The sequence below is a fragment of the Hemicordylus capensis genome, chromosome 6 (genome assembly GCF_027244095.1).
Source record: "Hemicordylus capensis ecotype Gifberg chromosome 6, rHemCap1.1.pri, whole genome shotgun sequence".
NCBI lineage: Eukaryota > Metazoa > Chordata > Lepidosauria > Squamata > Cordylidae > Hemicordylus > Hemicordylus capensis.
In genome coordinates, this window is record NC_069662.1 from 162,617,201 (window position 1) to 162,639,258 (window position 22,058).

At 44.2% G+C, this 22,058-nt stretch overlaps 1 protein-coding gene across 1 annotated transcript in view; it reads left to right on the plus strand.

Moving 5' to 3' along the window:
- GARS1 (glycyl-tRNA synthetase 1) overlaps positions 1 to 22,058 on the plus strand; it is a 33,643-nt gene that overhangs the window by 5,611 nt on the left and 5,974 nt on the right. Inside the window, exons 3-13 of the mRNA XM_053263821.1 lie at positions 1,518 to 1,620; positions 2,321 to 2,462; positions 4,021 to 4,109; positions 8,284 to 8,360; positions 9,327 to 9,472; positions 10,531 to 10,680; positions 11,897 to 12,059; positions 12,700 to 12,864; positions 13,914 to 14,026; positions 16,011 to 16,151; positions 18,023 to 18,108. Coding sequence (XP_053119796.1) covers positions 1,518 to 1,620; positions 2,321 to 2,462; positions 4,021 to 4,109; positions 8,284 to 8,360; positions 9,327 to 9,472; positions 10,531 to 10,680; positions 11,897 to 12,059; positions 12,700 to 12,864; positions 13,914 to 14,026; positions 16,011 to 16,151; positions 18,023 to 18,108 — 1,375 coding nt within the window. The remainder of the gene's footprint in view (positions 1 to 1,517; positions 1,621 to 2,320; positions 2,463 to 4,020; positions 4,110 to 8,283; positions 8,361 to 9,326; positions 9,473 to 10,530; positions 10,681 to 11,896; positions 12,060 to 12,699; positions 12,865 to 13,913; positions 14,027 to 16,010; positions 16,152 to 18,022; positions 18,109 to 22,058) is intronic.

Genomic DNA, 22,058 nt, shown 5'->3' on the forward strand with positions numbered 1-22,058 from the left:
TATATTCATGTAGGAAAGAGTGATTCATCAGGAATTTGGATCCCAAGCCATATCAAGCTTGAAAAGTTGGTTTTGGATAGCTCTCCTATGCTCCCCCTCCCCCACCACTGAAGTCCATGTGGAGAATGGGCTAGTGCACATGTTTAGACTTGACCAATGAATGCACCATGTTTCATGCATGGACAAGGAAAAATTCCTGGTCTGTATATTGATTACCTAGTTTGGAAGAAAAATCCCAGATGCCACTGCTAATTGAGCAAAGAGACATCTTTTTGAGGTGGTGACTTCTTGTATTTAATAGGGGGGAGAGCAACTGTCCCTAATCAGCCCCGGCACAGCATTCCTCCAGTGGCAGTTGTTGGAACCATCTTTATTTATTTTTATATGTGGACCACTTTAAGAATTATTGTTGGAAAGTGGTGTGTGTGTATAACTGGTTTCCCTTTTGGCTCTGTACAGTACTGGCTCATAGAAAAGGTGAAAAATACATTCCTCTACCACCAGCCCACCCTGGTGTTCTCTGTTGAGTTGATGAGTAGAGACTGTCACTTCTAGGGGTTGACCAAGTGCCTAGTTTTTGGGGAGGAAACCCGTAAACCTTTTAATTTCGGTGGCATCACGGTTTTCAGGGAAGGGAGAGGTCATGTGTTGCATGCAGAAGGTCGCAGGTTCAGTCCCTGACTGCATCTCCATGTAGGATTGGGAAAGACCCTTGTGTGAAATCTTGGAGAGTCTCATCCGGTCAGTGGAGTGAAGACGCTAGTGAACTACATGAACCAATAGTTGCCTGTAGGGCTGCTATATAAATTCTTGTGGAAGAGCCCAACCACTTGCTTGCTTTTTAAAATGCTAAATAAATGTTGGTTAATAATAGTACTTGCACTAGATTTCTGCCTGCATTTAGGGGACATGAAAGGAAATGGAAAGCTTTTTTGCTGTCTTTTGTGGCTGATGTGGCCAAGGGTTCTTTACTGTGAGAGGAGTATATTTCTAGCTGCACCTATATCAAAGGAAAACTGTGTGAAGGGTGTGTTGGTTACACAATATCTATAGGCTGCATCCTGAGCTATCTGTCTTTATAAGCCATGACTGTGAATTTCTATTCTGCAGTATTTCCCTCCTTTGTTCCTTTGTCCTGTCTGTTTGGGAGTCATGACCCTGAGGCAGCTGAGTGCTAGGTGTTCTGTGACCAAGTTTCAAAATTGCCTTTACAGGTGTTTGGAACTTCAAACTCCAGCAGAAGACATCCAGCACTTTATGCAGGGCAATGAGAATAGGGCTGTAGCTCAGTGGTGGCGTGTCTGCTTTGCATGCAGACAGTCCCAGGTTGAATACCTGGCAGCATCTGCAGGCATGGCTGGGAAAGAGTCCAGCTTGAAAATTTGGAGAGCTGCTGCCAGTCAGTGTAGACTATGCTGAGCTAGATGGTCTGACTAAGACAGTTTCCTATGGTTAATCCAAAAAGAACACTGAAATCAGGAAGGACCTATTTATTCTCATCGTAATTTGTTTTACAGGAACTGGCTTTGCAACCTAAGGATGACATTGTGGACAGACCTAAAATGGAAGATACCCTGAAACGAAGGTTTTTCTATGACCAGGCTTTTTCTATTTATGGAGGTACACAACTAATAATCCAATTACTGTTGCAAGCCTGTCTTAGAACATGGTTTTCCATTTCATCGTTGTTCCCTTCTATTTGTTCTAGCCTTAAGCCATAACCACAGGGAAGGTCTAATGATATAATGGCCAGTACAGTTAATGTGATCACAGATTGTATAGGAAAACGAAGACTGCTTCATGTGGTACAGTTTCTGATGGGGGGAAAATAATTACAAGTCACATATAATATAATACATACATTCCTTCCTTTGTGGAAATTAATCTGCAAATCTGAAACAGCAACTATGAAATAGTCTAGGGTTTCTAGTTTTCTCCATAAATTGATGGGCTCCACTCCTTCCTCTACTGTAGCAGCTTCCTGATGCTGGGAGGATCCTGTACCTCCACTTTGTATCTGGCTGTTTTCTCCCTGCACGTGTGCTTGCGTCCCTCTTTTTCTAATAGTAAGAACTTGGAAAATACTTTCCCAGGGTTGAAAACAGCTGCTAGCTTCTGGACTTGAGTGTTGTCTGCTGTTCCTCCTCATCCAGAATCTGGGAAGTGATTGGAAGAAGTGAAAGAAACTCAGAGGAACACATACCAGTGTCTATGGAGTTCTAATCAAATGATACTGGAGTTCTCATTTAACTCAAAGGAGTTCTAATCAAGGGGGCTGTAAATATGCGGTATGTGTTTTCACAACATCTCTTTCCTGCAGGTGTGAGTGGCCTGTATGATTTCGGTCCTGTTGGTTGTGCTTTGAAGAACAACATAATCCATGCCTGGAGGCAGCATTTCATCCAAGAAGAGCAGATCCTTGAGATAGACTGCACCATGCTCACACCAGAGCCTGTTCTGAAGTAAGCACAATCCTGTCTTGTGTCTGTACATATGCATGCATATGTGTGTAGTTAGCAAAAGCAAGTAAACTTATTGAGCATTGGTGACCTCATTCTGATTGTTAAGATATTTTTTTACCTTGTCCTATCTTGGAATGCATAAAGCAAATTCTCTCTCTCTCTCTCTCTCTCTCTCTCTCTCTCGCACACGCACACGCACACACACACACACACACACACACACACACACACACACATTAATCTTACACACTGCCAAATTTAGAACCTTTAGGGCTTAGCTTAATAAAGAACCATAAAGCTGAACTTCTCAAACTAGACAATACCAAAGTCTTTATCTTGATTCTCTCCCACTGCCATCCTTATTGCCCAGAAAGCATACCTCTTCCTCTCCAAAAAGCAAGGGATGATACAGACTCCTTTTCCTCACCTCACATGGCCAAACTTAACCTAGTGCTAAATCATTGTAAACCGCTTAGAGAGCTCCGGCTATAGAGTGGTATATAAATGTAAGTGCTATTGCTATTGCTATTGCTAGTGTTTCAGAAGCAGTTCAGAACATGAGTTCTGATCTGGAAGTCCCCAGCTAAAATTCCAGCTTGCCATGAACTCACCCCGTAGCCTTAAGCAAGCCATTATTTCTTGATCTCGACGGTACGGAGAGAATAATGCTGGCCTGTCTTACTGAATCCCTGTAAGGATTGCAATTGTTTGGGGCCAATTTGGGAGCCCAAGTTGGGATTTGATCACTTCTATTAGTGTGCTCTCTCTGTTTGAGCAAGTTTGAAAAATCTGGGTTTTCTTTAAATACTCAAAGCCCTTCTCATACATTGAGTGTTTAGAGAAAACACTGACTCATGTTCTCAACATAACATGGGCATTTCAGCCTCTCAGCAATGGGAAGGTGGTGATTCTGCACTTTCTAAAGGCTATAATTTACCTGGCCAGGTTTATTTCAGGGAAGATTTAGGATTCCCTTGTATAAGCACATGCTGTTCTAGCAGGGTGGCTTGACTGTAAGTCTGGGTAACTTTTAAATCATCATGTAAATCACCGTGTCAAAAAGGCCAGTTGTAAATCCAGTGTTCCATTTGTATTTCACATATTTTCTAACGACTCATACTAAGGTTTGTCTAGCTGCTGTACTATAGGGTCTGTTTTATGTTTGTAGTCTTTCTCACAACGGACAGTAGCTATCACAATTCGGGGAAATTGGTAAATTTATCAGAATTATAGCTTCTGGTAAACTGAGAATAAATACATGAAGCTGCACACTAAACAATGTTGTCTTCCCTTCTTTCTTGCTTCCTGCTTTTTGTTTCACTTCTTTATATGTTTAATTTCTCCTAATATGTATATTAACTTCCAAAACGCAGATTTAGAAAACTATTCACAGGGAGGCATACTTCTCCTTTGAGAATGGAAATTTCAACCATTTCCCCATAGCTGTTTTGATTTGATTCAGTGGCTACGTGTTGATGTTGATTTTTCCACTGTGAGTTGCTGAGGGAATGTCTTACATTGGCAACTTTTGGGGTGATAATGCTGTTTGCTGTTCTAGGACTTCTGGCCACGTAGACAAATTTGCAGACTTCATGGTGAAGGATATGAAGAACGGGGAGTGTTTTCGAGCTGATCACCTCTTAAAAGGTAGACACACTGTTGCCAGACTAGGACTGACTGGAATGCTTATCTAGGCCCAGCAAAAGAGGATCTAGCAATCTCCTAGAAGTGTATAAGCCCACCTTCCAAAAGCCATGTTATTGCCAAGAATGTTATTACAGCTGTTAATAGATAGATATAGACTGACCAGCAAAATACAAAATGCCTTCCATATAAGGCCAATAAACCAAATATATGCAGAGGAAACAAAAACACTTGTAAAAAATAGGTATGGATAAAACCATGGCTTAAGGTAAAATAGTCCACAAAAAAACCCTTCAGAACATTAATAAGAAACATGAACAGACATAAAACATAGTTCAGAGTAAACTTAAGTTCATAAAAAACATAGATAAGGATAAAAGCAAAGCTCACAGTAAAACATCCAAGTAACTCTCAAAACGTTCTTAAGAAACATAACCAGACATGAAAACATAAAACATGGCTCAAGGTAAACACAATTCAGCAGTCTTTACGTGAAGGCTAATAGTAGCAGAAACATGTTTTGCTACCCTTTCAGTTATTAACTGATCATGATCTGATAAAAGCAGAGAGATAAACTCCTTGGATCTGCCAGGAATTTTGGCAGTAACGGGAGAAATAAAGTTTGCACGTTTGTCATGATGGTAAGGGCAATATAAGAGGGCATGGTTACTGATTCCACAGCACCTGTCTCACAAGGGCAGAGTCTTTCCCCATAAGGAACTTTTCAGTACCTCCCCTTTAAAAGAGCTGAAGGCCAGTGTAAATGCTCTTTGATAGAGTTACGTTGTGCCAGTACCATCTCGGGAGGAATGCTCTGATTTTAGCAACGTCTACATCCCAGAGACTAGTGACCGCATTGTTGCGCTTAACAGCATCTTATATATTATTGCCCCTTCTTTATCCCCACCCCCAAATGATTAGGTAAAATTGTAGTCATTTTTACATAGGGTAACAGTGAACAGATTGTTAGACTCTCTCCATGGAGTAATCTTGGGAGGGCATTCCTGCCAATGTTCATTTCCTCTGACAACATTGATAAAATTTTATGGTAGGTAGTTATTTTCTTTAAACCTTTTAAAAGCATTTAAAACACGATTGCAAATTTGGCTGCTGCAGGTATGATGGTCAGGACAATAACAGCATGATAACACACTGAAAGCTGAAAGTACTGCAGTACTATTGTCTATTTTCCATCTTTAGAGGTGTAGACCTTGCCCAAAATCACAATGAACATTCATCCTCCCAGATGGGATTGCCCACCCCAGCTGGCTGTATACTACCCTTGTGAACAGAGAACAGAAGCTCTTGGGGCTACTTAGAAGTATCTGGGGAGGAGGAACTGTGTGTGTTGTGCTTAAGAACATAAGAACAGCCTTGCTGGATCAGGCCCAAGGCCAATCTAGTCCAGCATCCTGTTTCACACAGTGGCCCACCAGATGCTGCTGGAAGCCTACAGGCAGTTGTTGAGGGCATGCCCTCTCTCCTTCTGTTACTCCCCTGCAACTGGTACTCAGAGGCATTGTGCCTTTCAGGCTGGAGGTGACTTTTAGCCCTCCAACTAGTAGCTGTAGATAGACCTCTCCTCCATGAAGTTATCCAGACCCCTCTTAAAGCCACCCAGCCTTGTTGGCTGTCACCATATCTTGTGGCTGAGAATTCCACAAATTGATTATGCGTTGTTTGGAAAAGTACTTCCGTTTGTTGGTCCTAGATTTCCTGGCAATTAATTTCATGGGATGACCCCTGGTTCTAGTGTTATGGGAGAGGGAGAAGAATTTCTCTCTATCCACTTTCTCCACCCCATCCATGATTTTATAGACCTCTATCATGTCTCCCACAGTCGTCTTTTTTCTAAACTAAATAGCCCCAGGTATTGTAGCCTTGCCTCATAAGAAAGATGCTCTAGGCCCCTGATCATCTTGGTTTCCCGCTTCTGCACCTTTTCCAGTTCTACAATGTCCCTTTTTAGATGTGGTGACCAGAATTGTATGCAGTCCTCAAGGTGTGGCTGCACCATAATTTTGTATAAGGGCATGATAATATTAGCCGTTTTATTTTCAATCCCCTTCCTAATGATCCCTAGCATGGAATTCGCCTTTTTCACAGCTGCCGCACATTGGGTCGACACTTTCAATCAGCTGTCCACCATGACCCCAAGATTCCTCTCCTGGTCAGTCACCGACCACTCAGATCCCATCAGCGTATATGTGAAGTTGCGGTTTTTTGTCCCAATGTGCATCACTTTACACTTGCCAACATTGAACCGCATTTGCCATTTTGTTGCCCATTCATCCAATTTGGAGAGATCCTTTTGGAGCTCCTCACAATCCATTTTGGATTTCACTACCCGAAAGAATTTGGTATCATCTGCAAATTTGGCCACCCCTCCTTCTAGATCATTTATGAATAAATTAAAAAGCACTGGTCCCAGTACAGATTCCTAGGTTGATGTTACTGACATCATGCACCAGGTCCTGAGTGCCACTCAGGATTAGGTCCAAGGTTGCCTTCTCTCTGGTTGGTTCCAAGACCAACTGTTCTAGGGCACAGGAAAGGCTTGCCTTGTTTTAGGCTTTGGCTGCCTTTAAAAATTGCCTCTCCTGCTGTGCTTGATGGGAATCTAGAACAAGTTAAAACGTTCTGCGATTCCATCTTCAGGAGCTGGAGGCAAAGGGGCGTTCTTCAGTGCAGAAGGACCAATTGATGTGAGTTACTCCTCCCACTGGCTCTACAGGCAGGGTATGAAAAAAGGTTCATGCCTCTGACGGGCATTTGCAGGGAGACACCAATGAAACATGCTTGTTACCTTTCTTGCAGAGAGATAGGGAAACTGCCTTAACTTTGAATTGCTCAGTGCATATGCAGCATTTAACCATTGTTTGTGATCCCAGTTCAAACCATGGGTCCGCATCTTAATCATGGCTAGGGAAAGTTAATCACAGTTGAGTGTTAAGCTTGCTTAGGGACCTAGGTATCTGAAACTGCTCTCTCCCCTTCATTATACTGATCAAGTGCATCTGACACTGCTTCCCTGTCAGTGTTCCCTCTAACAGGGATTCCCAGATGTTGTTGACTACAACTCCCTGAATCCCCAGCTACAGTGGCTTTTGCTTGGAGATTTTGGGAGTTGTAGTCAACATCTGGGAATCCCTGCTAGAGGGAACACTGTTCCCCATAATCCCTGCAGTTCATCCACAGCAGATAGCTGTATGCTGCTTATAAAAGCTGTTTGATTTGCTTCTTTTGATCAAAGCAAAGGTAGCCTGTGGGTTTTGAACCCCAGGTTGGGGATTGTCCTGGACAGCTCCTTCCTTCTTAAGCAGCTTCAGCCTTCCAGTCCATTGATGAAAAGGCATTTTTTTCCATTTTGATCCTCTCAGTACATCCTAAAATAATGGTATTTAGAAGGAAGAACTAAAATGGCATTAATATTTAGACATATGCAATTAAGCATATGCAATAAATAGCATCCTGTCTTAGCAGAGACTTAGTTGATTTCTTAAAGATTTTGTAAACCTGAGCTCTACTATAAATCTGTGTACCTTCATTCAATCTAACTAAACTGTGCCAATTTACTGTATTTACCTGAATCTAAGACTAGGGTTTTTTCAAGTTTTTTGATATTAGAAATTGAGAGGTCATCTTAAATTCAGTCCTGTTTCTTTTGAGTAAATGCAGGTATAACTTGTATTTAGCCTCCTACTTTTTAAGGGGGTGGTCTTAAATTCAGAGTCATTTTTGATTTAGGTGAAATACAGTACATATTCTGAGGATCGTCTCTTGTTCAGTGTGTGAGGAGAGAAGCACCGTCAACTCCTGTCTGCTAGTTAATTGGTTTCCCAAACTCCCTTTATATCAACTTGCCACATTGACACTCTTGCTGAGGAGCTCCTAAGTTTGGCTGAGGATTCTTGAGGATATTTTAGCATGCACTGATCAGACCTATTGGGCTTCACTGTTGCCCCACTTAATTTGAGCGTATGAGCCAAAGCATACCCAACTCTCCCTTGTGGATGTGCATGGTGGGAGATGGTCAGTGGCTATGGGCAAAGCGTCTTCCAGGGAAGCTTGTCTGCCATGACTGGTCTCCTTATTGAAGAATCCTGGGATGTGGGCTTCCTCTCTTGGTGGGGTTGATGATTGGCCTTGAAAGCTTCTTTCATTGTGTCTCTTGCAGCACATTTACAGAAGTTGATGTCGGACAAGAAATGTACAGCTGAGAAAAAGACTGAAATGGAGAATGTGCTAACACAGGTCAGTATGGGGTTTGGCACAAACTTTTTAGATCTTGCCTAACATTTCCAGAGATGAAATAAGGTTTAATTAGCCCTTCAGGTTCATGTAGTATATATCCAAAATGAGCTGATTAGTCCTATTGGAATCACTGTAATGGAGTACTTGTTTGCTTTAGATGACAGGGAGTGGGTTGGAAAGAATCCCTTTGTTCAGCAAATCTGTTCCAATTGCAGAACGGTAGACCTGGGCAGTGCTGTCTGCCTTGGTTTCCTTCTGGACACAATTCATAGTACTATAGTTTTAACCTATAGAATTCTTGCATGGCCTGGAGTTCACATAATTAAGAAGCTGCCGCTTTACCTGTGGTCTCTATTTAAATAAAATGAGCCAAGAACACCACATCAGTTTTGCTTTTTGTGCATCAGTCTTCTGCAGTGTGAGGGGCTTGCCCATGCTTAGGGAATTTGCTTTCCACCATAGGCTTAGCAAAGTCCAGACATCATTCATAATGCTAGAAGACCCTCCTAGCTTATTAATGACATCGGAATCATTCTGATGAAAATCAGAAAGAGTGAATTGGATCAAAACGCTGTAGATTGTCATGGGGATCAGGAAGAGTCGAGTGTTTGGATTTTAAGTGACTAAGAAGTTTTAGTATGAATCTTTGGGTGCTGTTTTGTTATGGCCTATGGCTAATACAAGAACACTTTATTATTCCTCCTCCTACTAATAGTTATCTACTCCTGTTCCAGAGCTGCCTTATTCTGTTACCAGGAAGTCTCATGGGATGTCATATTAGAAAATCCCTTGTTGCTTTCCTCAGTAAAATGCTTGGATAACCATCAAATGGTTCCTGCACTTGTAGGATCTTGCAGTGTCCTCCTTTGGCGCTTTTGTCCTATTAAAGAAGAGGTGGACTGAACAGAATTCATCCCTGCAGTAACTTTCTTTGTTAATGGTGCTGTCTTTCATGTTTGCTCTTAGCTGGACAACTATGGCCAGGAAGAGCTTGCAGATTTGTTTGTCAATTACAACGTGAAGTCCCCCATTACAGGAAATGATCTGTCCCCTCCGGTGTCGTTCAACCTGATGTTCAAGACCTCTATTGGGCCAGGAGGAAACATGCCAGGGTGGGTATATGAAGTAGTAAGGTTGAGTCTCTCTCCCTCTCTCTCATTTTCTGTATTTGGTGCTCTCTCTTTGGCTCATGCTGCAACTGAATGTCTTCCCACATGGTCTGCTTCTATGCAGCCAGCCTCCTTGCCTTCTAGAGGGGGTGCTGGGAATTTTTTATTAAAGGGAAGGAATTGCTCATCTCAGCAGTGATAAAAAAGTAGCAGGGCTGGAGAATCAGAGAGGTATGCTGTTGTGGATCTGTTAAGCCCAGAAATAAATAAACCTAGCAGCCTTATTTCTCAGAGATAGTAACAAGTTTTCTCATATATGATTGGGAATTCTGGGATGAGAAGTTCTGGCAGTTGCTAGAACTAAACAACAAGACCAGCTTCCACATGGAAAGTGATCTCCCTGCAAAAGTTACCTGTGGTGGAAAAAGGAATTAGAATCTGTTTCTGCTAGAAACTGTTTTCAAGGTGCTAGGACTGTGCAAACTACAAGGGCTAAACCCAGCTCATGTGTATGTGTTGATTTATGGAGCTGCAAAAAATCTGCTCCAGATACTTGTGCCGGTCTGGATTCCTCGCATTCCTATGGATAGATCAGCCTTACTAGCATGACTTAAAGGAAAGCTTAGAAAATGGTGGCCATAGTGATTTATAAAAGGTGATGATACTTCTGACTGCTGGCCACTAGTATCAGGGTAGAGCTGGAAGTGAAATCGCAAGGATTTCGGTGCATTTCTTCCTACTGAACCAAGTGAAGGATTTGGGCAACACTGTCCAATTGCAAGGTCATCAGTTTGGAGGGTATGGAAAGAGCCTGCCAGGATCTTGGCGCCTCACCCCAGCCAAGCAAAGCCAGCAGGTGGAGCAGGAGCAACCGGGGGCGGGGGGGGGAGATGCTGGCTGCTTAGCTAGGTAGCCTAGCTGTGATATTGCCATCCAGTTTGCTTGATGAATTGCTGCAGAGATTCAGCAATGACCCCTTGTCTGCCCGCTGCCGAGTAGTTTTTCTGCTTCCTGGCAATTCTTTTATTATTGTGTGTATGTGTTTTGTTTTGTTTTTAAAGTTATCTGAGGCCAGAAACTGCGCAGGGCATCTTCCTGAACTTTAAACGGCTTTTGGAATTTAACCAAGGCAAACTGCCTTTTGCTGCTGCTCAGATTGGGAATTCCTTCAGAAATGAGATCTCTCCTCGCTCAGGCCTCATCAGAGTCAGGTACTATCTCTTCTGACAGTTTGCAAAAGGGAGCCTTCATCTTGTTGCATCCAAGGGAATGAAAAGCCAGAAGAATTATCATGGTCTTCTAGGAAGCCTTCCTAAAATACTCTCTGCATTCACCTATGCCTTCCTCATGATCTACACGTGCGCACACCCCTCAGTCTCTGGGGAGAAGGGTCATCTTAATTTGCAAGAGTCCCTATTATATAGTCTTGGGGTAATTGGCAACTGCTTTAAATGTGACATGTACTCAGTTTATGTAAATATATGTAACTCAACATTTACTTTGCTTCCAGTTAACTGCATCCCCAGAGGTAGGAGAATTGCATAACTAGGGAGAAAGCCCCTCCAGGATATCACTTCTTTTCATGCCTTCCTCTTTTTTTCTTTGATGTTTCAAGAAGGTGTTTTTAGTTGAGTATATATATAGTGGAGAATATGAAATGGAGGTGGTGACAGTATCTATTTGCATATGGGGAAAGATTGTAAAGATGAATTATTCCACAGGGAGGGTGACTAAATCAAGAAAATTTGAATCACAAACAAGGAGAATGACTTTAAATAATTGATTTGAACCAAGTTTTACATCGGTATCATCATTCCCTCTAATGCTGAACTTCATGATCCTGTGCTTAGAAGCCAAATTGGGCCACTTAAAATTAGGTGGTCCACAGAAATAGTATATTAATTTTTCTTTAAAACTGTCAAACAGCTCTATGTAGTTCTGTAGGCTTCCCGGACTTATAGAATACAGAAACTGGAAGGGAAAGGGGATGAGGGGATTAATGTGCTTGAACACCTGTAGGTTTATTTTTTTGTGTTTATAATCTTTAAAAAGAAACTTGAAGAAAATTAAATTGAATTTTGAAAAGAGAACCCTCTGTTTTTATGCACCTGGTTATCATCTTAACTTTTGAACAGATTTCTAGTGGCCTCCCTTATTTGCAGTTTGGGTGATTTGAAAGTAGAGGTGTTGATGGGAGGAAGCAATTTGTGGTGGCCGGTGCTAGCAGCTTGAGTATGTGAATTTGGCCCATCCATCTCCCAGGGTCCAATCTGCATTCAGGAGGCTGTGGTGATGAGAGCATTGAAGTGGCTTGGCTTGTATACCTGGGACTGTGCCGTGCAAAGTTCGTGGCTTCTTTCCCTCTGGGAGAGACATTCTAGAGGCAAGTGGAATAGTTGCTAATTCCAGTATCTGTACTTTTTAAAGAGAATTCACGATGGCAGAAATTGAGCACTTTGTGGATCCCAGTGAGAAGCATCATCCCAAGTTCCAGAACGTAGCAGACCTCCACATCCTCCTATATTCCTCCAAAGCTCAGACTAGTGGGCAGTCGGCTCGCGTCATGCGTCTGGGGGACGCCGTTGAACAGGTAGTGACACGCTATGCCTTATGGGACAAATTGGGGGTGACTCCCATTGCTTTGCTAGTTATTCAGCTAAGTGGAGACATAGATAAGGTCAGAGTTTGGATGCTAAAGAACATCACAGAACAGAGACTAAATCTGTACTGGCTCCACTGACTTAAATCAGTTTAAGTATTTAACTGTGATGACCACCTCCCCAAGGAATCCTGGGAATTGTAATCCATGTGATGCAGCTAGGGATTCCTTACTGAATTTTCAGCACCTTCTCAGGATTTTTTGGGAGAAGATATGCTAGATCAACTTGCCTTGAGAGATGGTGTTGTAATTTGTAGCATTCTTCACCAGGCTGATGCCGTCTTATGCTTCTGATACCACAGCTGAGATTTGGAAGTGGTTCCCGTTGCCCAGGAGCAAGCCAGCAGCCTGAACAAGCTCTGTGCTTCAGGTTTAATCTGTGAGCGCTCACTGCCCTCTGAATGTGATGTGGAAATCTTTCTTATAAACTGTCCTAATGTCCTTCTCTTGAGGTTTCATGGAAAGGCTGTTTTGCACCAGAGTGCACGAATCAGTTGTGCAGTCCGGTGGGAGTGCGTCTTCTTGGGGAAGCAGTCTGTGCCCTTCATGGTGTCTTCTCTTTCTCTTCTAGGGTGTAATCAATAACTCGATGCTGGGTTACTTCATTGCCCGCATCTACCTCTACCTCACAAAAGTTGGCATCGCTCCAAACAAGCTGCGTTTCCGACAACATATGGAGAATGAAATGGCTCACTACGCCTGTGACTGCTGGGATGCAGAGTCCAAAACATCTTATGTGAGTGGTTTCCTGGGGGTGGGGGCTTGTGTACTAATGGGGAAAGTGTGTCCTCATCACCAAGAGCTTTCTGGGATGTCTAAGTAGGTCTTCTGACTGCAAGGTCTTGGGGCAGCCCTTCTCTATTTAGTCTAGCCTCTTTTAACCATCCGGGGTCCCTTCCGAAACGAACACTGGAAGTTGTTCTTCCTACTTGTTGTCATCCAGTGGTCCAGGTGGTGGGGTGCTCTCCCTGCATCCAACCACTAGGGCTTTTGTGTTTTGTTTAAAAGCAGCTGACCATAACAAGAGCAACTAATGGCTCAGGAAACATTGACAATTAAGTTCCAGCTCTTCTTTTCTGTGTATTAAGGTACTTCAAGGTCTGGCTCTATTCTTTTATGCGTAGGAGTTCTAAATAAGTATGCTGTAGAGTAAGTGAAGCAAACCCACTGACTGCAAGTTGGAATCGCTTATGTTTGTTAACAGTCTGTGTAAACTGTTAAATACAGCTAAAATATACACATTAGCTGTGGTCCTCTGGTGCAGTATATACTTAGGTAACCTTCAGTATTGAACATGTTGCCTAGCAAGGCCTTAGGCACTACAGATTCTCCCTCTTGCCCCACAAACAAACCCAGTTATGGAATTGGCATCACTGTAATGGCTCAGATATTTCTGCTGTGTCAGCATGTGCTTTCTTGCAGTCTTGGCCTTTAGCTTGTGAAGTACTGAATTGCAGATGTGCTTCTTTACAAGTCTCTGGAGCAAGTCTGGTTTGCACAAAGGTGCATGCCTTGTGTGTCTGGCATGCATCATCTAACGTAACTCTTTCCATTTTAGTGCCAGGCTTCTTTGTGCTCAGTTTTAGGGTGGTAAGGAATGTTTGTGGTTGAAAACAATGGAGGGAGAGGGTCTGGCTAGTTGGAAACGGGAACTCTTGATGTTGGCATTCCGGATTGTGCAAGATGGTAAGGACCATTTGGGGAGCATGAAGAGAATTCAGGCCAACTAATCTATTCAGAGTTTGAGTGAACAAAGGTTAAAGTCTTCACTTTTGGCTCTTGCAGGGATGGATTGAAATTGTTGGCTGTGCTGACCGCTCCTGTTACGACCTCTCCTGCCATGCCAGAGCAACCAAAGTTCCTCTTGTCGCTGAAAAGCCTCTGAAGGAACCAATATCCTTTTGTGAAAGAATTGTCAGTGATTTGGCCTTGGAGAATAACTGCATCCGCTTAATGATTTTTCTTTTGAGCGGCTTTTGAGGGTTTCTCAGACTCTGGTCCCCAAACGTTGTTGGGCTACAACACCCATTATCCAGGCCATTGTGACCGCTGGGTGAGGTCACCAGGAGATTTGGTGCAGAGTGTTATCAGTATGCTGATGACTAGGCTTGTGCCCAAAACGTTGCGGCGGCCATTGAAAAGGCCGCCGAAACGTTTCAGGTGTCGGGGCAGATTCGGTGATTCGGCGCCGGCGGGGGTAGGGCTTTAAGGGCGGGGGAGAGTGTACTCACCCCCCCTGCCGTGTTTCCCCCGCCGGCGCTCTCCGAATTTGAAGCCCCTCAGGGCAGCAGCGTTCCTCCTTGCCGCCCCGTTTGCCCCCGTGGCCGGAAGTTCCGAGCGCGCGCGTAAATAAATAAATAAATAAATAATAAGCAACAACGAGGGACCTGAGTTTGAGAAACTCTGAACTATTGGGTCTGAAGGCTATCTAGAAGCCATGAACTTCAGCTGATGCCAGTATAAACTTTAAGTGAAATACCAGATGTCATGTTGACAGTATGCCCAAGATAGATGATATTGCACCTTTTGGTGTTCCAGTGACCTAGCCCAGATGGTAATCCAGTAATTTAGGCCAGGGTGGTACTCTGCCCAGGAATTTCTTAGAGTGCACTGGATATCTTTCAAGGGCAGAAGAGAAGAGACTGCTGAGAGGTCAATTTCAGGCTCACTTGATGACCTAGAAATGAGAAGTGGGAGTTAGGTAGGAGTGATGGGCCAGCTCACACATACCCACTATGGAATATTTTCAGGGGTGTGTGCTGTGAAATGAAACATGTGGCAAGCCTGCAGGATAAATAAGATGCCAGGAATTGCCCTTCATAACAGCAGGAGAGAACATGGTGAAGAGGCTTTGTAATTTTTTTTGCATCCAGTCAGATTTCTCAAAGTAATAAAATAATCTGAGACTCCCATAAGTGTTTTCTGAAATGTAGAATCAAGCTGGCTTGTGCTGCAACATTATACACCAGCTGCTGGTGGGGATATCTTACATCATTGTTTCTTGCCCTGACCTTTCTAATTCTGTTGACTTGGGTTGATGCCATATGATCAAAAAGAGGTTTTGCTAAGAACTAATCTGCCTACTTCTCTCTCACTATAATCTTAATTGAAAATTAACACTCTCAAAAGCTAGCCCAGTTGCACCTCAAACATTCACATCTGCCATCTTGAATTGGAGTGGAAGACATAATCACAAACTATGCCATTGAAATTCATTCATTCATTCGATTTCTATACATATATAAAATGGCTCAGGGCAGTTTACACAGAGAAATAATAAATAAATAAGATGGCTCCCTATCCCCAAAGGGCTCACAATATAAAAAGAAACATCAGACAGACAGCAGCAACAGTCACTGGAAGTACTGTGCTGGGGGTGGATAGGGCCAGTTTCTCTCCCCCTGCTATATAAAGAGAATCACCACGTTGGAAGATGCCTCTTTGCCAAGTTAGCAGGAACTGTACAAATTGGGTCCAACTCTGTTCAAGCATTGTGAAGTTGATAAGGGGGGGCACTCTCTTGTGCCATTTGTGTAAACGTGGGAGAGCTGCACTCCCTCAAGTGTGGTTGTGCTATGTCTGAAATGGTGGTCTGTGGTGCTTTCTGTGTGTTTCAGGATAGATGTTGCCCATTCTGCAAGGAGGCTGGCCAGCCCACATGCTTTGAGTAAATGGCGTAACACCTTCGTTTGAGGGCCTGTGGCATTCTGTATAGTATTTTACTCCATGATCATATGCTAAGTTCTGCCCAGAATGCCACAGACCCTAATAGAAGGATAGTAAACAGCCATGGGGTTGCAGAGGGGAACCTGCAAAGTGTGACATAGCCGTGCAAGAATCCTCCGCTCCAGTTTGGGTTCCTTAATGCCACCTGTACAGAACAGCAAATGTTGTTCAGTTTGAAGCAAATAAGGGAGCTGTTGGCAAAGCTTACAAGAAGGATGCCAAGTTGGTGCTGGAATACCTTTCCATCTGTGATGAGTGTTACATCAACGAGATGGAGAAACTATTGAATGAAAAAGGGTGAGTCTCGTCTGAACCTGGCGGAGGTAACTTTGACACGTCATTTGCTTATGCTGCAGTGTTCAGGTGGGTGCACAAATAATTTGTAGCTGCTCTCTCCAGCCAGATTGTCTCATCCAGATGGTGTCTCAGACTGGGGGGCTCACTTTCTGATCTCAGCATGGCTGGGTTCTGCTGGTAATATGACTTGCATGCTGTCATTAGTGCCCCAGCTCTTTTTTAATGCAGAAATATATCTCAGTTTCAGAGATATATGTAGAGGGGGGAAATATCTCTTCCTCCTGGTCCCAAGGAGCAGTGGTACATATCATTTGCCAGTACTCCAAGAACTTTGGCAGGGGCCTGCCTAGGTGACAGACATATAATCACAGCTTTCATTTGACACACATTCATTTGTGTGGCAGATTTTGTGGTAAACTGCCTAGATGCAGAAGTTTGAGGTGGTGCACAAATATTGTTGACGAATGAATAAATAAACATGTCTCTAGCTCTAGCAAAAGCAACCCAAGAAGGTTTGAACAGCTTCTCTTTAACAATAAAGAAGTAAAAAAGGGACTGAATAAGTTTACAGTCAGTAAAGCTACCAGTTACTCTTCAGTTCTGCATGTTGCAGGGAAAAGAAAGGTCTCACGTGAATATCTGAAAATCCTGATTTGTAGCTGGTGCCTAGAAAGTCCCTCCTTCCCTGTTTTCCCATCTGCATTATCTCTTTTGATCCATTAAAAGCAGCCCTTCCCTCTCAGGGCCTTCTTAAAGTAAACAAAATGTGCCAAATTCCTCCCAAAGTAAGCTCCCAAAATACAGTATCTTGCTCTGTTCAAGGAGAATGATATTTTATGTATTTATCTCATATAACATCATTGCAAAGAGACTTAGCTGTGGATCGGAGCCTCCTGAATTTGGATCTCACCTCTGCCCTGAATTCACTGGAGGGCCTCTGGCAAGCTTTCTCCTTCAGCCCTCCAACCGAGATATGGGGATAATAATACTTATTTATGTTTTTTATAGAGTGGTTGTACAGATGATATTAACACAATACCTGCAAAATGCTTTGCACATACAGAAATCTCAGTTCATGTGCTGAGCAGTATTATTAATTAATTTATTTTTAAACATATAGAAGTGCCAAGTGCAATTTTGCAAACCACAGTATTCTGCAGTTCTGGAACAGCCTGATCTGGGCTTAGGGATGTAGATTTCAACCATCAGACCACTGGAGGTGGCTTCCTAGAGCCTTTCTTTCAGAAGCTTGCAGAGGGAAGCCTTCCCCCCCACTGCTTGCCTGAAAGCCCTGTCAGGACAGTGTTGGGCTCCTTGCTGTGACTGGGTTGCTGGCCTTTGGCTTCTATTTTTGGGCATTGGCTCTGCTTTTGAGTGCCGGCCTTGCTGAGTCTGCTTTTTAAAACTAAAACAAAAACCCACTCGTGTAAATAAGAAGTCACCAATAGAAATCACCTTCTACTGAGTTGGACCCTTGGTCCATCTTGCTCAGTATTTTCTACACAGGCTGGCAGTGGCTTCTCCAAGGCTGCAAGCAGGGATCTTTCTCAGCCCTAAATTGGAGATGCTGCCAGGGAGGGAGCTTGGAACCTAGATGCTCTTCCCAGAGTGGCTCCATCCCCTGAGGGGAATATCTTACAGTGCTCACACATGTAGTCTCCCATTCAAATGCAAACCCAAATGGAACCTGCTTAGCAAAGGGGGCAGTTCATGCTTGCTACCACATGACCCGCTCTCCTCTCTGTACCTCTGCTGTCAGGCTCTGCTCCACCATAATTCACCAGTTCCTTCCTTCCTATAATCCCTCAATGGATTCTCCTTCCAAAAACAAGAATGGTAATTTCTGAAGTCCTCCTCCTTCTTCTTTGCAGGGAATTTACTATTGAAACTGAAGGGAAAACTTTTCAATTAACAAAGGACATGGTCAGTGTGAAGCGGTTCCAGAAAACCTTACATGGTAGGTCTCTCCACCTCATTGCCTCTTAAGCAGTAAAGTACACAATTGGAAGAAGTCTCCCAAAGCTGATGGGAGCCTTCCCATTGACTGTAGCACAGTTAATTATGGCCCAGCTTATGTCTTTCCTTGGTAACATGATAGCCACTGAAACTTCTTCCTTGTGGCCAGGGCTGAACATTCCCATAGTAATCCTGGATTGCATGATTACTCCCCCTGGCAGTGCCTCACCTTCACTAGGCTTACTAGCATGGGAATCGCCTCTTCTCTGTGGTCAGGCCTCCTGTGTAATGTTGCAGTGGTAATATTTATTATATATTATAGATTAATATTATATATATTATACTTATATCAACATTTAATATAAGTAAGTGTCGGTGGCATGGTTTGACCATTCAGTCCGGTCAGATCATGCCATTGCCACTTGCTTATGTTAGCACTAGAGGCTTGAATCTGCAGAATTTCTCTGCTGCTGGATGATCTCTCACGTGGGTTATTCTTCCCACGTGCTCCAGAGGGCAGGACTAGGCAAATTAAGAAATGCTTTAAGGGCCTGGGAAAGAGAACCCCACCAGTTCTTCTAGTCCTGCATCCTGCTCCACAGACAGCCTTCTTTTTTCAGCCAAGCTTTCTCTTTCTATATTACTTTACTGCTATATTCTTACTCTTATTCTCCTTCCTCTTTGTTTTCAAAGAGAGGAGATGCTGGGAACAAACATAAAAACCCGTCTATTTCTTCTTTTTTCTGTCTCTCGGCCCCCTATGGCCAAGATGCCAGGCAAGATCCAGAATGTTTGGCTTCCCAAAGGGAAAAACTTTCCTTCTCATTTCCTCCTCTGAGGAGATTCCCTCCAACAAGTGAAGATCCGTTCCATGGCCACAAGCATGCCAACAACCAAGAGGTCCTCACTGGTGTTCTCTGAGGGAGGGAGGAAGCAGCTTTGATCCTATGGAAGGCCATTGGGCCCACCTACTCCTTGACCTGGGCTCAGGCATAACAGGGTCTCACTGAACGCCGCCAGACCTCAGTATGCCTCGACCTCTCAGTGCTCCAGTGGAGTGGCAAAGCCCCGACCCACATACCACGTGGCCTCCTAGATGGCTATGCCGAGTGGACTTGCCTTCCCTGGCAGCACCTTGACCACAGCCATTGCCCCCCACAGACTTGTCACTTGAAACTCCCAGCCCCAGGTCGGACCGACAAGAGGCCCTCTGGTGGGAGCGCTCTACCCCTGCTGCAGTCACTGGCTGGCAAAGACCCAGTGGTGCTGCAAAAACCCCACAAAGAGGACCAGGGAAAGCCCAGCGACTGCAGGAACAGGGCTCCCTCCAGCCACTCCCACCAGCGCAACCTAATGAAGACCAGGACAACCAAACACCAGAGCTGGTGAGACCTGGGCCTTCTTGCCCACTCCCTCCTACCCTCCCCGACCAACCCATCCTGCTGACAGCCTCCATACCTACTTCCCTCTCAGGAGTTCCACCAGCCTGGCAGGTGTGGTTATAGGGGATAGTTGATAAGTTGCTCCAGCAGCATGAACACTTAAAAACCTCTAGGAAACAGGCGAGGGACAAGGACTCCCCCTCCTCCCTCGCCCTCTAGCTCTCCTAAAAAGAATAAGGAAAAAAACCTAAGCATAGGAAGACTTGTAAAAATAAAAAGGCAAAAGAAAGCCAGATAGCTTCAAGGCACCCAGTCCAACTCCTCTGCCATTTTGGAGTATGACTCTCGAGATCCCCATCCCAGGGGGCCTGATCTGGACCCGCCTAACCGAGGACCCATCCTTGATCTTGAAAATCCTGATATGGTCCCAGAGAACCCAGGCACCCCATCTCAGGAACAGAGAACCCCGATTTAGAAGTGGACTCTTAAGAAGGAAAGAGAATGATCTGATGACCAAAACTCTGAATCTTTCTCCAAATCCTTCAGACTTTTCCTACCAGATGACTTTACACACGTATTTACTAAGGTCATCCTTACACTTGGGCTCCAGCAGCAGACAGCTGCCCAAGACTACCTTCTACCATCCCAAGAAACCCTGTGTTTTTTAATGCCCAGACAACATGACCTCCTGTTTCCATTCACTGGTTGTTTTGTGGACACAGTTAAACTGGAATGGAAAACACCTGCAACTAATAGAAAGCCTACTCCTCATGTTAACTTCTACAGTCTTACTCAGGAGGCTTCAGACATGTTTCAGGTTTCCCCCACCAATGCTCCTGTGGTGGCCCTGCTCTCTGTGCCATCCTCCCTTGAGATGGGGATAGCTCCCTCAGAGACCCCAATGAAAAGCGAATGAAGTTGGCACTAAAGAAGGGATACGAGGCGGCTTCTTTATCAGTACACAGCCATTGTAGCACAGGCATCGCTACTTTTGGTAGATGAGCTCCTCCATCAAACCTTAATCACCAAAAGCAAACACTCCTGAAGATACAAAAGGCACAGGCTTTCATAGCTGATACCACATTGGATTCAATCAATTTCTCTTCCTGCTCCACAACTGCCATGGAGGTAGCAAGGAGAAACCTATGGCTTAAACATTAGCAAGTAGACTCAGCCTTACGCACAAACTTGACAGCAGTGTCACATACTTCAGACAAACTCTTTGGCGATGAAGCCCTCAAAGAAATATTAATCAAAACTAAAAACAAATGGAAGGCATTTTCCTCGGCCCCTCACAGAGACGACAGCCGACAGTCACGAAGGCCCTTCCAGCCTTTTGTTCCACCTTCAGATCCCGGGATAGGGACCCCAGAACACAATGTCTCTTCTGGAACAGATAGCACAATAACAATCGGCCACCTACTCACCCACACCAAACCTTTGTCACTTAATCCAAGCCCAGACAGCTATCCTGACTCACTGCCTCCCTGTGTGGAGGTCACCTCTCAGACCTTTTCCACACATGGGAAGCTAACATATTGGACCAATGAGTGCTCATCACCATCTTGTACAGTTACAAAATAGAGCTCATCTCCCTACCCCCTGACCGTTTTCTTCCAACCCCTCAAGTCACACTCGCCTACCAAACATGCTGGTCTTCTCCAAGCAATTTGGCATCTAGAATCCATCACTATGACAGAACTAGTACCACTTCACCAAAGGGGCAGGGATGTTTACTCTATTTTGTTCACCGTGCCCAAAAAGGATGGCTCCCTCAAGGCCGTACTGGACTTAAAAGTTCTTAAATAAGCATGTCAAATGCAGAAAGTTCCAGATGGAGATCCTGCGATCCATTGCAGAATCCCTACATCACATAACTTCATGACCTCATAGACCTGACAGAGGCATACCTACACGTACTGATTCACCTGATGATCAACACATGTGCTGATTGCTCAGCAGGAAAGAGATCCATCTGGCCACATGGAGGATCAACTCTTATGCATTCAAACTCTTGATATAGGCCTTGGGACACCCTCAGGTGGACATATTCTCCTCACGAGCCAACACCAAGCTAAACATGTTCTTCACTTGATTTCCCTCTGAGGGAGCAGAGGTGGTGGATACCATTTCTTCTCTATGGCCTTCAGTCCTCCTATATGTCTTCCCTCCCATACAAGTCCTCAGCCGTCTACTGCGTAGAATTTGTCGTCTCAAAGCTCAGGTACTCCCAGTGCCACCACACTGGCCTCGACCACGTTTCGCAGAAATACCGCATCTTGCCAGCGAGAGTTTCTGTTTCCTTCTGGTGACCCCGGACCTTCTTCACCAAGGCTCCATCCTCCACTACGACCTAGCGTGGTTCAAGCCTGTCTCCTGGCGACTAAACAGAACCTCCTGGAGAACCATGGCTACACACACAAAGTGCTGGACACTATTCTTGCATCCAGCAGAGACTCTATGGACCCCATTTACCAGTCCACCTTTTGAGTTTTCCTCTGATGGTGCTGGAGAGGGCTGTGGTCTCCCCGAGCTCCTGCGCTTCTTAAGACAGTCTTGATAAAGGACT